Source organism: Phasianus colchicus, chromosome 13 (assembly GCF_987193195.1).
Source record: "Phasianus colchicus chromosome 13, bPhaCol1.hap1.1, whole genome shotgun sequence".
NCBI lineage: Eukaryota > Metazoa > Chordata > Aves > Galliformes > Phasianidae > Phasianus > Phasianus colchicus.
Genome location: NC_143448.1, coordinates 11,680,257 through 11,693,245, shown reverse-complemented (window position 1 = coordinate 11,693,245; position 12,989 = coordinate 11,680,257). Strand labels below are relative to the sequence as shown.

The following is a 12,989-nucleotide window of genomic DNA, read 5'->3' as shown; positions in this document are numbered from 1 at the left end:
GCCCGGCCCGCATTGCGGCTCCAGTCAAGACTTGGGATCATTTTATTCGTCCTCAGGAAAAAAAACCAACAAAACATGACAACCAAGGCGTTCAGTGTGCGGGTTCTGCCCGACGGCCCGGCCCGTGGCGCACCAGCGCTGTGTACGGAGCGCTGCAACACCGCTCGGCGGCAACGCACGGATATGGTCATCCTACAGCTGGAAAGTGGCTGACGTCTGTGACATCCCGCTGTAAATATAGGTGTTGTTAAAAATCACAAACTGCCCCGTGATGACCTTGATGATCTCCTGAGCAGCAGCTCCTATAAAAAAAAAACGGTCATGTAGTTACAAGGGCACTTGAAGCCCCACAAAGACGAGACTTCCATCCTGCAGACTGACCCCAGCTCTGAGAGCTCTGACAGCCCCAGCTCTGGCTGGATGTGCACTGCTGTACACGTTTCTCTAGGCACGTATCTACACAGCCACGTACAGGCATGCACAGCTGCACACAACTTGTGATTGCCGAAGGACTGACTGTGGAAAGTTCTATTTTAAAAGTTCCACTCAAGTATGTCAATTCAACAGTTACAGTGTAAAAATAAAGTGTCACTTCACTGTCAACTTTATGCTCCACTATAGGAAGAATGAGTTCTGTGATTTCTTCACAAAATACCTATCTTTACATACATCCCTAAAGCACCATACATACCCACTTTTGCTTCATCAGAAGTTCTGAATCTACACTGCATTTAAAGAAACCACTGCTGGCACTGCATCACATCAAATCAGAAGATCACCCAGAAGTGATGTATGAGTTAACTTGAAACATTTTTTTTAGATAATTCAATCTGCAGGTATTAAGGTGAATGGTAACAGCTATTTGTATCTAACCAGCACTTAACACAGAACTAACACTGTACACATTTTCCTTTAAAATTGTGTAATTCATTTGGTATTACTATGAATATCAGACTTCAAAATTATTTTAAGTAATCCCTTAAAAAAAGCCTTTTTCAGTCAATTAAAAGAATCCTTCTTATTAATATACTATAATCAATCCACCTGGATTGTTTTCAGTTTACTTGGTTTCTTTTACTCTAAATCATTGCCAGCAGGAGTCACAACTGAAGAACAAAGGACTTTGACTACAGTCCATGATAACAGGATTAGCTCTGACAAGCCCATGGCTTAAATAGATTCTGAAGGAAAGGAGGTACAACTGCAGTTTGCTTTGTTATTTACGGGCCTTCAAAACAACAGCGTTCTTACCTCCCATGAAGGCAGCAATAGCATGTGGCTCAGCAGCTCCGTAGCGACAACTGGACAGCAAAGTAACAGTTAGTATTTTCAGGTCAGTTTTACAAGGTGGCTCTTATGGTATTATACTTACAACTCATGAATATAGTCATCTTTCACCACTACAGACAAACCATGCTCTTGTAAGAAACCAGTAAGACATGACTTCAGTTTTCCAATATCATCTTCTACCTGATAGTTGTAGACACCTGGAAAATAAATTCACCATTTGGTCATAGAATTATAATACTATATTCAAAATTATTGGGGTTAAAACACAGCTTAACTAGAGATTTTCCAGAAAAAGAAAAGAAGCTAACTAATATTAGTAATAGTAGACTAGCACTTAATCATTCTATTGGTGCCCCTCATGATAATAACAAATTGCTGTGAAGCTGAATTAATTCATAAACCACTTCAGTGGTATCAATTTAGATAAATTCCTTAAATTTCCCCCAAAAAAACATAATACAATTTGTGCATCATTAAAGTTGCATTAATATGAAAACACAACAAATGTCTTACATGGAGTTTTTAAACTAGTACTGTATTAACTACTGGATTTTTATATTTCTTGCACTGACATAGCTTGTATAAACATACCTGGATATCTACCATGCTGCTTATAAAATCTATCAACAGCCCGTAGCATCAAGTACAACACTACTTCACTGTCCGGGTTATCCATGTTAGAAACTGAAAACAGCAAGAGAAGTGGTTAGCTGGTATTATAAGGTGAAAAGCAGGACTTTACCTGAAATCAAGTATTTCTTGACATTTTCTGTTGTAAGCAGAATTCTTACAAAAACTTGCCACTGGGAATATAAATGGGTCAGCTGACAGATACATGATTTCATGTGACAAAACCATACTGTACATATTTGATATAAACTCTGTTCAATGAAGATGTTCATGTTTTAACTGCCAGCTGCTGTGTTAATTAGGATACTCATAAGCTGTAGTTTCAGGCTTTGCAATGCATGTTTCACAAATTATGATGTCTAATTATAAAACACAGGTTTTAACATACAGTTTAGTAATCTAAGCAATAACTGTTTCTTAAATTGCATTAGATACTATCAACTAATTCAAGGAACTTTTACCAGAATGGGGAATACTGCAAAGCTTATGTATACATTTAGTTTATACACGTGTAACTTTATGTCCAGAAGCTGCAGCAGATGTGCAAGGCCTTCATCTAAACAAATTCTGATGAAAAAATTTCCAGATTTTTTTTTAAATTTATGCAGGTTCCAAAAATATATAATGAATTGTTATAAAGTAACTACATTTCTATTTCATTTATATTTACATATTGAAAACCTAAACTGTGAAAGGCTGAGATAATTATCACTAAATCTTTGGTCAGGCAAAAGCACCATTCCAGCTCAGTCAGAAATAACTGACATACAGAAAAGAGAATTTTAAAGAAAGTGTTTTATTTATGTGCTATTATTATAAATAAAACTTGAAATAAAGAATAAACCTACAGTGATTTGTAAGGTCATCTCTGAACTTCTCAAAAATCAGAATTAAATCAATATTCTGGAGTTAACAATTCCAGTGGATGGCAAATTATAAAACTCCATAAAGAAATAGCATGTGTAATACAATTCACTTTGATCACCAAACCATTCACATTGAAAAAGCAATTATAGTATGTGTCAAAAAGGAATACTTACTAATTTCATCCTTGTTAAAAGTGTTTAAGCCATATTCTTCAGACAGAGATCTACATCTTACTACACGAAGAAAAGCTGAGTTGCTGCCTAAGCAGAAGGTGCAAAAGGAAGAGCATTACTTATTGAATGTGTCATCAATTATTGAATCTATGAATCCATATCTCTGATTTGTTAAAATCAAACAGTAAAAATAATCATTGTATTGACACTTCTGTTTCTTCTGGTACCTCAAACTACCAAGTATTAGACAACATTTACATTTATGATTCACAAGCATTTAAGACCTATTTTTTGCTTATTTGGTTCTGGATTCTAAACATAACTGTGTTAATGTAACAGCCCACAGTGTGTGCATCTCCTTTACAGTAATTTACCCACCACAGCCATCAGGTTCATGTTGTCCTCTTCCATGAGGAAAACAAACATGGGTTCTCTATTTTCTACTACTTAACATGTAGCTGTACTGTCAGAATATAAATTGAGAGTAAGCAGTAAAAAGGTTTTACTCCAGTATTACTGCAGCAAACCAACCCAATGTGCAGTTACTACCCATAATTCAAAAAATGTAGCAAAAGATCAATCAATGCAGCATGGTCTTGGTGGCATGCTTACAGGAAAGTTTTCCAGTTGCAAGGTGATTCAGGTTGCTGTGTGATTACACATATGCACACTCAAAATAGACAACCTGAATTGCCATGAACACTACTCTTCCCTACTACGCCTGCTCCCTACATCCCTTTTTTATCTTTACAGACTACAAGAAGTTTACAGAGCTCACACTCTAATGTTTGTATTGCACATGAGCAATGAGGTATTTAATCACAGGAAGCAGAGGTAGCCTGCTGCCTGACATTTGGACCTGAGAAGTACTGCATCTATTTTAAAGCCACTCTTTCTAGACTAACTACTGAAACATGCTAACATATTACCTCCACTGAAAATGAGGGATGCAAATGCTCAGGAAACACTTGAAAAACCTCAAATATTGAGGTAACATTTAATAACTCCATGATCATCCAAACATTTCTGAATATTTCATTATTTTCATAGTCGCTGTAATGGAATCCAAGCATACTCACAAAGTAATTTCAATTCTCTCTCCGAAATTGATTCAGGTGCCTAGAACAGAGAATATCTACTCACAGTACATACAATGGCCAAACGTGCCATGTTTTCAGAGACATTAATACATTAATTGTGAAATAACTATTCACTTTTGTAAAATAAGTTCTTTGATCAATGAATAATGCAGACGTGTATTTTCTTTTTACGTGACTAGACCAAAAGTGATAAACAGACCACAGATAATAAACATTAGAAGTTACTTGGGTACTTTTAAAGGAATTATATAATTAAGCTCTTTCTTATCTGTCTCTTTTGGCTTAGACCTGTACAGAAGAAAAATATTTATGTCCTGTTAGAAAAACCATGTTTGTAGTTACCTTGCCTAGGGACTGTAACAATTTAGCAGCATGGTTACCCACAGCAGCAATATCCCTCTTTGCTTTCTCACGGTACCTGTCAATAATAAAACAGTCTTAATAATAACAGCTTAAAACTATGATCTCAGACTTTGCAGTGAAAACCATTTATTTTTGGTTTACATTATAAAGACAAGACAAGGCACCACAAATGCAAGTGAGCTACCTAAAGGCCATGCATGTACTTACTATCTCTCTGTACAACTGCTTGTCAGAGCTGAGCTGTTGATTTACACACTACATGCATACCCACTCTAGAAACCTATCAGTGCAAAAAACATTCTAATTGTTTGTAATACTATTACATTTTAGAAGAGCAGCTGTATGTCCTTCATTGGGCTCCTACTGTTTCATTAATTAATGAAAATACAGCAACACTTAAGTCTTTTTGGCAGAATAATTTGCATCATGTCCAGAATGTACAAGAATAATTAAGTTTATGTTGAGGATAAATATATTCAAAAGATAGCCTTCCTAAAATCCTCATCCATGCTACCGCTGCTTAGCGCTTGCAAGACTTGTTCATTCACAAGTCTTCACCCTCTACTGAGCATTTCTTTCAAAGTGGATTGATTAGAATTAACTATTTAGGAAATTAGTATTTCTGTAAGCAGGCTTGCAAGTTTTTCCAAGGGAAAAAACAAAGTGTGTTTAATAAATGATTTTAAGTAAAGGTTCTGGACTGTAGTAGCTGGGTTATGGGATCTCTTATCAGTAGGAAGATCTTTTCTACACCTGAAACTAAGAAAGGTAGTTAACGCTTAAGGAAACTAGAACATATGAAAAAAATCTTATGCCCTAGTTCCAGACAGCAGACAGGAGCAGACAGACCAAGTCTGCAGGGCTTTCTCATCCCCTTCTCACCTCTGACATACTATTTTTTGTTTCTTAAATCAGATCTGAACTAATGAAATAGAGATGAAATAGAGATGACTCGTTACTAAAAAAAAATAAACAACCACCACAAAACAAAGGATACTTACACATTTTGTAATTTGATAAATTTACTGGAGTCTGCTATCATATCAGGAATTGTGCCCCTGACAGGTAAGCATCCTTGCCCCTCATTTGCCACAAATTCCTTTACAGCTCGAACCAGAATCCAGAAGGAAGAGGACTACAAATGGACAAGAAAGTTACATACACTTTAAGTGTTATTTATGATGTTTTTTTTCTATAGTTATGCATCAAACCTGTAATTACTCATTACCTGCTCTGTGAGATTTATACAGCAATCATCATTAAAAATCTCTTCAATACACCTTGGAATCTGTTAAAAAAAAAACATTTGAATTTGTATTTAATTGATTTTACCTCTTGAATTACCTCAATACTCATTACATAGGTGATCCAACTCCAATGATACCAGAATTTGTTTAGTCAGAAGTCCTTTGCAAACCTTCATTTCTTTATAGAATCAATACTGTAGCCAGCAGCTTTGATACAATACAAACTTCACGAACACTTTCTGACCCCTAACACCACACTCAAACCAAAGATCATCCCCACCAGCGACTGCTAATTCTGTATTGTTACAGCAGTCTGTCTTTTGGATTATCCTTTGCAGATTAAAGCTATAGAAGTTTGAGAGGAACAGAACAATGAGCTCTGGTTGTCGTCTAATTCTTTCAAATCATCAGGAAGGCAGCTTCCCTTCATGAACAAACAAATCAAGAGCTAGTGTCACCTAGTCCAGGTCTGATCTACTGCACATCATTTCAGTTTTACAATTGTACTCATCCTCTTTTAGCTATGTATCCATGTTGCACATAGAACCTCTATGCTAAAAGTGAATGTTCTGAAAAAGTAAAGCATTTGATACTACTTCAAATTTATTGTATGTTTACTTTACCTTTGTAGTATTTAATGCTGTGTTCACATTTTTTATAGCTTCTTCAAAGTTTTCCTCATCTTCTGGAGTCCCATTTTCATTCTTTAAGATACCTTATTGAAGAAAAAAACACATCACAACACCCCAAATAACATCTCATCATTTCAGTCTCACCAACAGAGTAGATTGGTATTGTATGTATCTGAGGCATAAAAACCTCAGTAGCAGAAAATGAAATATCAATCAAAACATACTGACAGAAGTAGCCACATATAAATGTGTGCTGATGTTAAACAATTTATTTACCACAAGAATAACAATTATTTCTGTAAGAAAAATAAGTTCATAATCACAAAATTAAGGTAGATGCTGCTTAAGAAGAAATTAAACAAGAAATTAAACTCTCCCTCTTATCCTCTTATTTTTCTGTTTTTGTTTGTTTGTTTTTAAGGTAAATACTTATGAATCCAGGCAGCAATTTCAATTAATAAAAGGAGTCCAGTAAAATACTAGTTTAATCAAAGTTAGCCACTACTGCTCAGTCAGAAACTACAGATGAAGGTGACAGAACCATTCTTAGCAGCAACTTACACGTAGGTCACGTTTAAATGTCAAAAAACATCTTGTTAATTTTATCATCTGCAAAAGATGTTCAATTGGAACACTTGAATAAATGAAGCCTGTTCACAGACTGCAATATATTCAGTAGCTCCATAATCTCTCTTGACCAGTAATTTAGGACTGCAATGCTTACCAACAATTTGGTCAGCCAACTGACAAAGCACTTAAAGTCCGTAGCAAAAATCAATGTCAAAAGCCACTTACTTTCTTCTTTATCACATTTGCAATGTTAGTATCAACATTTTCAGCAGGATTTTCTCAGTGTCTCTCCTCCCACCCAAATCAAAACACACTCTTGATCTTAAATAGTAAGAAACACTGCTAAACTGTATGTGTAAGAAAATCAGGGAATCTTAAGATTCATCTGTTTGAAGCAAACAGGTCGCAAAACGATCACACTGTACAGACCAGCAGACTTCCATAAATTAACTTTGAAAGAACTTGCACATTTCTACCAGTACAGAAAATCAACTCCTAGGATATATTACCTTGCCGGATCAGTTGTCTGAAGGCTTCTTTTTCTTTGTAACTTTTAGGCAACTGATCACTTTTCTAAATATAAAAACACAAGACATTTGTATTAAAGATACTTATTAATATCTTCATTGCGTACAGACTGCTAAATTCCACAAGTCTGACCAAGTTCACATACATTTATTTGTATTTTAATTACTCATATTTTTAGTATTCCATCTCATTACACACTGCCATAACAATAAGCTAGTCTAGAAAAGACAACTCCGTAGAAGTGGAAATAATTAAAAATTATAAAAATAGGCTCATAACTCATCCAGTTTTTGCATTATACCTCATTGAACCATTTTGTTAGATACTTGGCAACAATCACAATCCATGGAGTGTGGCTGTGGTCCTGTAATTGAAAAGCATAGAAACTACTGTTAAGCTTAGAAGAGACAAAAGCAAGAGACAAATCATAAACTTACTTAAAATGTAAACTTTAATATCCCCTACTATATCCACTACTTTAACAAATATGCCATGTTTCACACTTCCATTCTGGAATAACATTTCCTAAACACTGTAACACAAATTATTATTCTTTTGTCTTAAGGCAGTGTGGCTAAGCTAAGTGAAACTTTTCTGAAGTGGAACTTCTATTATGCACAAATAGCCACCCTACAAAGCTCTGCAGCAGAAAGGAAGTCATGATCTGTCTACTAACAAACTGCCCATGAACGTTCTTTACTTCCTAAGATCTGCTCCTTGCTAGAGATTTAAATACAGACAGTAACATTTGGGCCACACATTAAAAGCAGTGCCTTGTTACCTCTATTTAAGTAAGTCTCATCACCAAAAAAAATAATCCACCAAGAGACATTCTCACAGAATCCCATGTGTCAGCATGTCTTAGGGAACACAATGCAAACCATATACCAACCTTTTTGTCCATATGATCCAAGTCATAAGACTGAATGTGCTCTGTCAGTTCCGGAAATGGCTTGTCCAGCCTCAGATCTTCTAATGCATTATCAGGATGAGATTCAACAACTGTGAAAGAAGTTACACAATGTACTTCAATGTTTTATGCCCAACCTTCAACACAAACCTATAAATCAAATGCAGTTCATCACCTGCTGGGTTAGCTGCTTGATTCTTAAAGTGCTTTGTGTACATTAATGTCAGAAGATAGTAAAATTGAAACCTATCTATTGCAGTCCATAGTTCCGATTAATTTTTCCATAGTATACTGGTGAGGAACTGCAAACGACGCAAAACTTAAATGCTGAATCTCTCTCACAAGTTTTTGACCTTATATATGGAAAACAATCTCAAAAAAACCCCCAATCCTCTAACCTGGATGTTCTTTGATGATGACTCTCATATAACCAACCAGTCCATAAGTCCTACAGATCAGCAATGGAATGTTAAAATTCCAGAGGAGTTCAGCTAAGCGTAGCACTGTACTGTAAGGAAAAAGACAATTTGTCTTTCAGATATACAGAGAACAGTAGTTAACTATGAAGTCAACTCTTGCACAAGCTACACATGTAAAAAGCTTTCTATGAGAATTCCACTATCGTGATTCTTAGCACATGTAATTCATTCCCTTATAGAAAGGGATTTCACGCAGGAATTTATCATAGCCTGGAAATATGTTTATCCATTGTCTTATTTATATTTAACTCCATTTTCACAAATGCTCTGAAGATTAATTAAGCAAAAAAAATGTCAATGAATTGTGAAAGACAAAAGACCTCTCTTACAGACATGCATAAATTCTACTGCTTTCTGGTAAGCAAGAGGAGTGGGAGGACAATGCGCCGAGTATTAAAAACTTTAGTGATTCTTTACCTTTCTGATAGTTGTGTTGCAACCACTAAGTTAAATCGATTAAAGAAGGAAGGGTCATTGTCTAGAAGGTTTTCTGGACTCTGAATAGTAGAAAAAAGTTTGTCACAAAACATGATAAAAGTTTCTGGTAACGAAGGATTTTCAACTTTGAATATAAAACATTAAGCAAAACTACAAAGTGGTGATGAAATTACAAAATAATGCTCAAATACGCAGATCTAATTTCAGAAATTTAAGACCTTCTCCAAAATTCTTTATCATGAACCTACTTAAACTACCCTACTATAGAGGCAACAGCTAGTTATTATTTCACAGTCATAACACTGTAACACTTAAGAAAAGAATAAATCCACAAATAATTGGGAAGAAAAACAAACCTCTTCCACAAAGTTTCCAGAAACATCATTATTCAGTTCTTGCAGAAGTTCAGTAGCGCTCTGGGCACGACTCTGTTCCAGAGCAATGAAAGCAAGGTTTAGCATCTTGAAATGCAATTTATGTAGTACATTAGTACTACACTTACTTAAAGAGATTTCTTCATAAGCTAACATATTCCAAGCTTTGTTTATCTGGAGAAAAAAATACACTAGCCATAGCAGCATACACTTGTTTGGCACCAGTTTTAGTGGTATTTCAAAAACAAAACAACTGCAAAGCTATTTATGAACTTCCAGGTATGTTGGAGCATTTTTAGGAGTTACTCAAAGCTTTTTTGTACTCTTCTGTTCCTCTGGTTTCAACCCCCTCACCCACTCTCCCTCTGCTCTGAGCATTACTCCTTCAAACACAATCCTCCTCCACCTTATACTTCCAAAGATATTCTCAACCAGGTCTTATTTTCTTCATTCAGTCTTTCCAGAACTGAGTTTATCTTTTCACTTATGAAACTCAAAAATAAGCACGGGAAATTTTATTAAAGAAAATAGAGTTTTTAACCAGTACATATATTTTGGGGAATTACTCAGATGTATTGTTAGGAGTATTTATTCAATACTTTTGTTCTTTCAATACACTTAAAGAGACATTTTTAAACATTAAAGTTACATCCTTACCTGACCAATGTGGCTTTTTTGAAGGAAGAAACTGAAAAGAAGAAAAAACACAATACGTGAATTTTTATTTTGAAGAAAAATAACATTAAAAGCCCCCTTCTATGCAAAGTATGTTGTTGACTCTCACAAAGTTCTCATTGAAGTCTGCTTCCCTCTTCTCTGCCTTGGTTTTATTTTCTTCATGATCAATTTCTTAAGGGAAACTTTCACTGCCTCAGCCACCAATCTGAAAATTAAGACAAGCCAAACCCCCCAGAAGCCAGGATCATACTGCAGATTCATTTTCACTAGGCTCATTAAAGACTCATTAGTACTTATTTCTTCATGTAACAGAATATCCTTACCCCACAAGTAACCCCCTAGAAAGTCAGATATTTGTAGCTATCTGCCTGAACTATAAGAGTGATCTAGAATTAGTAAAGACAGATCATTTTTGGTAGGAACAATCTGCAGAGTTCCTTATCCTATCCCCCAGCTGCATACCCTTTGAAGCTATGAAACCAAATGAAGGATTATCAGGCATGGTTTCACAACAGCAAGCTAATGAAAATACATTTCATCAGCAGAATTATTATGGCACTGCAGAAGATAACCTGAACCATGCTGAGGTGAAAGCAAATCTTATCCATTTCTCAATAACAGCTAACAAATTATTTACTAATATTTTTGTAGTGAGCATACCACTGCCTTTATAAACCTGATGAAGAAAAGAGGTATGGAAACAGCAACTAAAGGAAAAAAGTTTAGCAGTAAATATCAAAGTGCTGATCATGTATGCTGTATTTGTCGCAAACATCAAAAGCCATAAAAGACTTGGAGAAAAACATACAGGCTTAACAGCATGAATAATTTCATATAATTTAAAGAGTACAGGGATAGAAAAACTTATGAAATCCTGTTACTTCCTCATTGGTATACAAAGACAGTAACAAACCTACTTATTTCCAGCGTCTTCTCCGGAGACCCGATTCCCATCCACAATTGTAAATGAACCAATACCTTGGTGGAAAAAAAAGTGTGTGACTGACTAGACATCATGTGAACCTACCAGCTATATCACTAAGGACATACACAGCTGCCATTTACTCACCAGGTAGCACCAGATTTTTGAGTATTTCAGTTCCTGTGGCCGTTGCATTTATCACACAAACATGGGCTGACTCTAAAGCTTCTTGTCCATGGTCACCCCACAGTCTATATTAGAATAAAAACATAAACATTCTGCAGGTGTTTCATTTCTGTTGGCAAAGTGAATACAAAGAAATGAATAAACAAGTTTTTAAAAAAATAAGCTGTCACAAATGAAGGCTGGCATACTACTTCCCATTAGCTGGGAAGTAGTTGAGAACAGCTAACCAGCACCAACTGAAATAAGCTTTCACTTTGAAAACTCACTATGACAAGCCTGAGTATCTCTTAAAGAAAAAACCCATTTAGTGGCATTTCATTTTCTCATCCTCATCCCCTACATCATACAAACACGTACACATTTTTCTACTGTAACACACTTAACTTTTAAGCCATCAGTACGGGTGAAAACACTCCCCAGGCAAAAGTTGCCGATGGAAAGAAATATTAAAACAGAATGCTTTGTTTTCCATGGGTTCAGTTATACATGATACACTCCTGTAGTCCGAGATGCTGGCAGACACCGGGATGCACAGCGGCAGCCGGGAAGCAGCGCTCCGAGCTGCGGGGGCAGCCAACCTCGCGGCCTGCCTGGGCCACACATGCAACAGTTAACGTAGATAATGAATAAAGCTTCTTTTATTTGTTTACGTTTAACGCCAGGACACTAAAAGCAAGAGGGGACCAGAACCACAACGCCAGCAGGTGGGACGCCCGCGAACAAGCGCAGAGCGGCAGAAACGCCCGGGCTGAAGCTGCGGCCGGGCAGCGCTGACGTCACGGCGCTGCGATGTCCGAGGCTCAGTGAAGGGACGCGGGACGCGTTACGACTCCTGCTAACCACCTCGAGTCTTAGCAAGCACGTGAAGGCCGGCCCGGCCCCAACAAACCGCACTGCAGGCAGGGGCCGCCGCTCGCTCGGGCCCACCCCCATCCCGAGCAGCGCTGCCTCACGGCCGGCACCGGGACTCCCAGCGGCACGGCGGGACCGACCCGAGCCCCTCCCGGCAGCCGGCAGCCGGCCGGTCCCGCCGCAGCGCCCTCCGCCCCAGGGCCGCGGGGAGGCCGCCGGCGGAAGAGATGAGCGCGGCCCGAGGCGAAAGGCGAGGCCGGGCACCGCGACAAGCGGCCCTCCGCGGGCAGGCTAAGGGCGGGCTGCGGGGAGGGCGGCCCCGCGGAGCCCCGGCGCGCTACCTCAGCTGCCGGTCGTAGCGCTGCTCCTTGAGGCTGGCTCTGCCCGGCTGCGCCATGGCCGCACGCTCCCCTCGGCGGGCGCTGCGCAGGCGCGGCGGGGCCGCGGGGCGGGGCGGCCGAGGAGCCCCGAGCGCGCCGCTGTGCTTCGGCCCCGCGCGGGTCGGGCTGTGGGGCTGCGGGGCTTTTGTAGCGTCGGTGGTCCCTCGGTAGCCACCGTCACACTGACCCAGGGCGTGCTGTCAAGACAGCTTGCACTGTTACAGTCGTTGCTAATCAGTATCGGACGGTAAGACCCCAAATCTGCTGTAGTATGCACCTCTATGTTCTTCTCTTACAAAATCTCTTCCACGTAAGGTCAGCGTAGACCTTACCACAAGGACGGCACTGACACATCTGCCGACGTTTCTGC

At 38.3% G+C, this 12,989-nt stretch overlaps 1 protein-coding gene across 2 annotated transcripts; it reads right to left on the bottom strand.

Annotated features, from left to right (window-relative positions):
- Positions 1 to 24: 24 nt before the first annotated feature.
- On the bottom strand, positions 25 to 12,720 carry NAE1 (NEDD8 activating enzyme E1 subunit 1). 2 transcript variants are annotated; one of them, XM_031614953.2, is made up of 20 exons: positions 12,581 to 12,720; positions 11,349 to 11,452; positions 11,197 to 11,257; positions 10,259 to 10,289; positions 9,584 to 9,655; positions 9,207 to 9,286; positions 8,709 to 8,818; positions 8,293 to 8,402; positions 7,702 to 7,764; positions 7,382 to 7,445; positions 6,294 to 6,385; positions 5,652 to 5,711; positions 5,425 to 5,558; positions 4,403 to 4,478; positions 4,040 to 4,079; positions 2,961 to 3,047; positions 1,882 to 1,974; positions 1,373 to 1,487; positions 1,252 to 1,301; positions 25 to 302 (listed from the first exon to the last, which is right to left on the bottom strand). In XM_031614953.2, the coding sequence occupies exons 1-20, from the start codon at positions 12,634 to 12,636 to the stop codon at positions 193 to 195; spliced, it is 1,608 nt and encodes a 535-aa protein (XP_031470813.2). In that variant the 5' UTR covers positions 12,637 to 12,720; the 3' UTR covers positions 25 to 192. The 2 variants fall into 2 exon arrangements, with proteins under 2 accessions (XP_031470813.2, XP_031470812.2); XM_031614952.2 differs by having other exon boundaries at positions 11,193 to 11,257; positions 12,581 to 12,701.
- Positions 12,721 to 12,989: the final 269 nt, after the last annotated feature.

Excerpts from the sequence above, each read along its gene's own strand:
- NAE1 (XM_031614953.2), bottom strand. The coding sequence starts at position 12,636 with ATGGCGCAGCCGGGCAGAGCCAGCCTCAAGGAGCAGCGCTACGACCGG. Across the intron at positions 11,453-12,580 it reads CGCTACGACCGGCAGCTGAG|ACTGTGGGGTGACCATGGAC; the intron begins GTAGCGCGCCGG and ends ATTCTAATATAG. Across the intron at positions 1,302-1,372 it reads GATGACTATATTCATGAGTT|TTGTCGCTACGGAGCTGCTG; the intron begins GTAAGTATAATA and ends TTTGCTGTCCAG.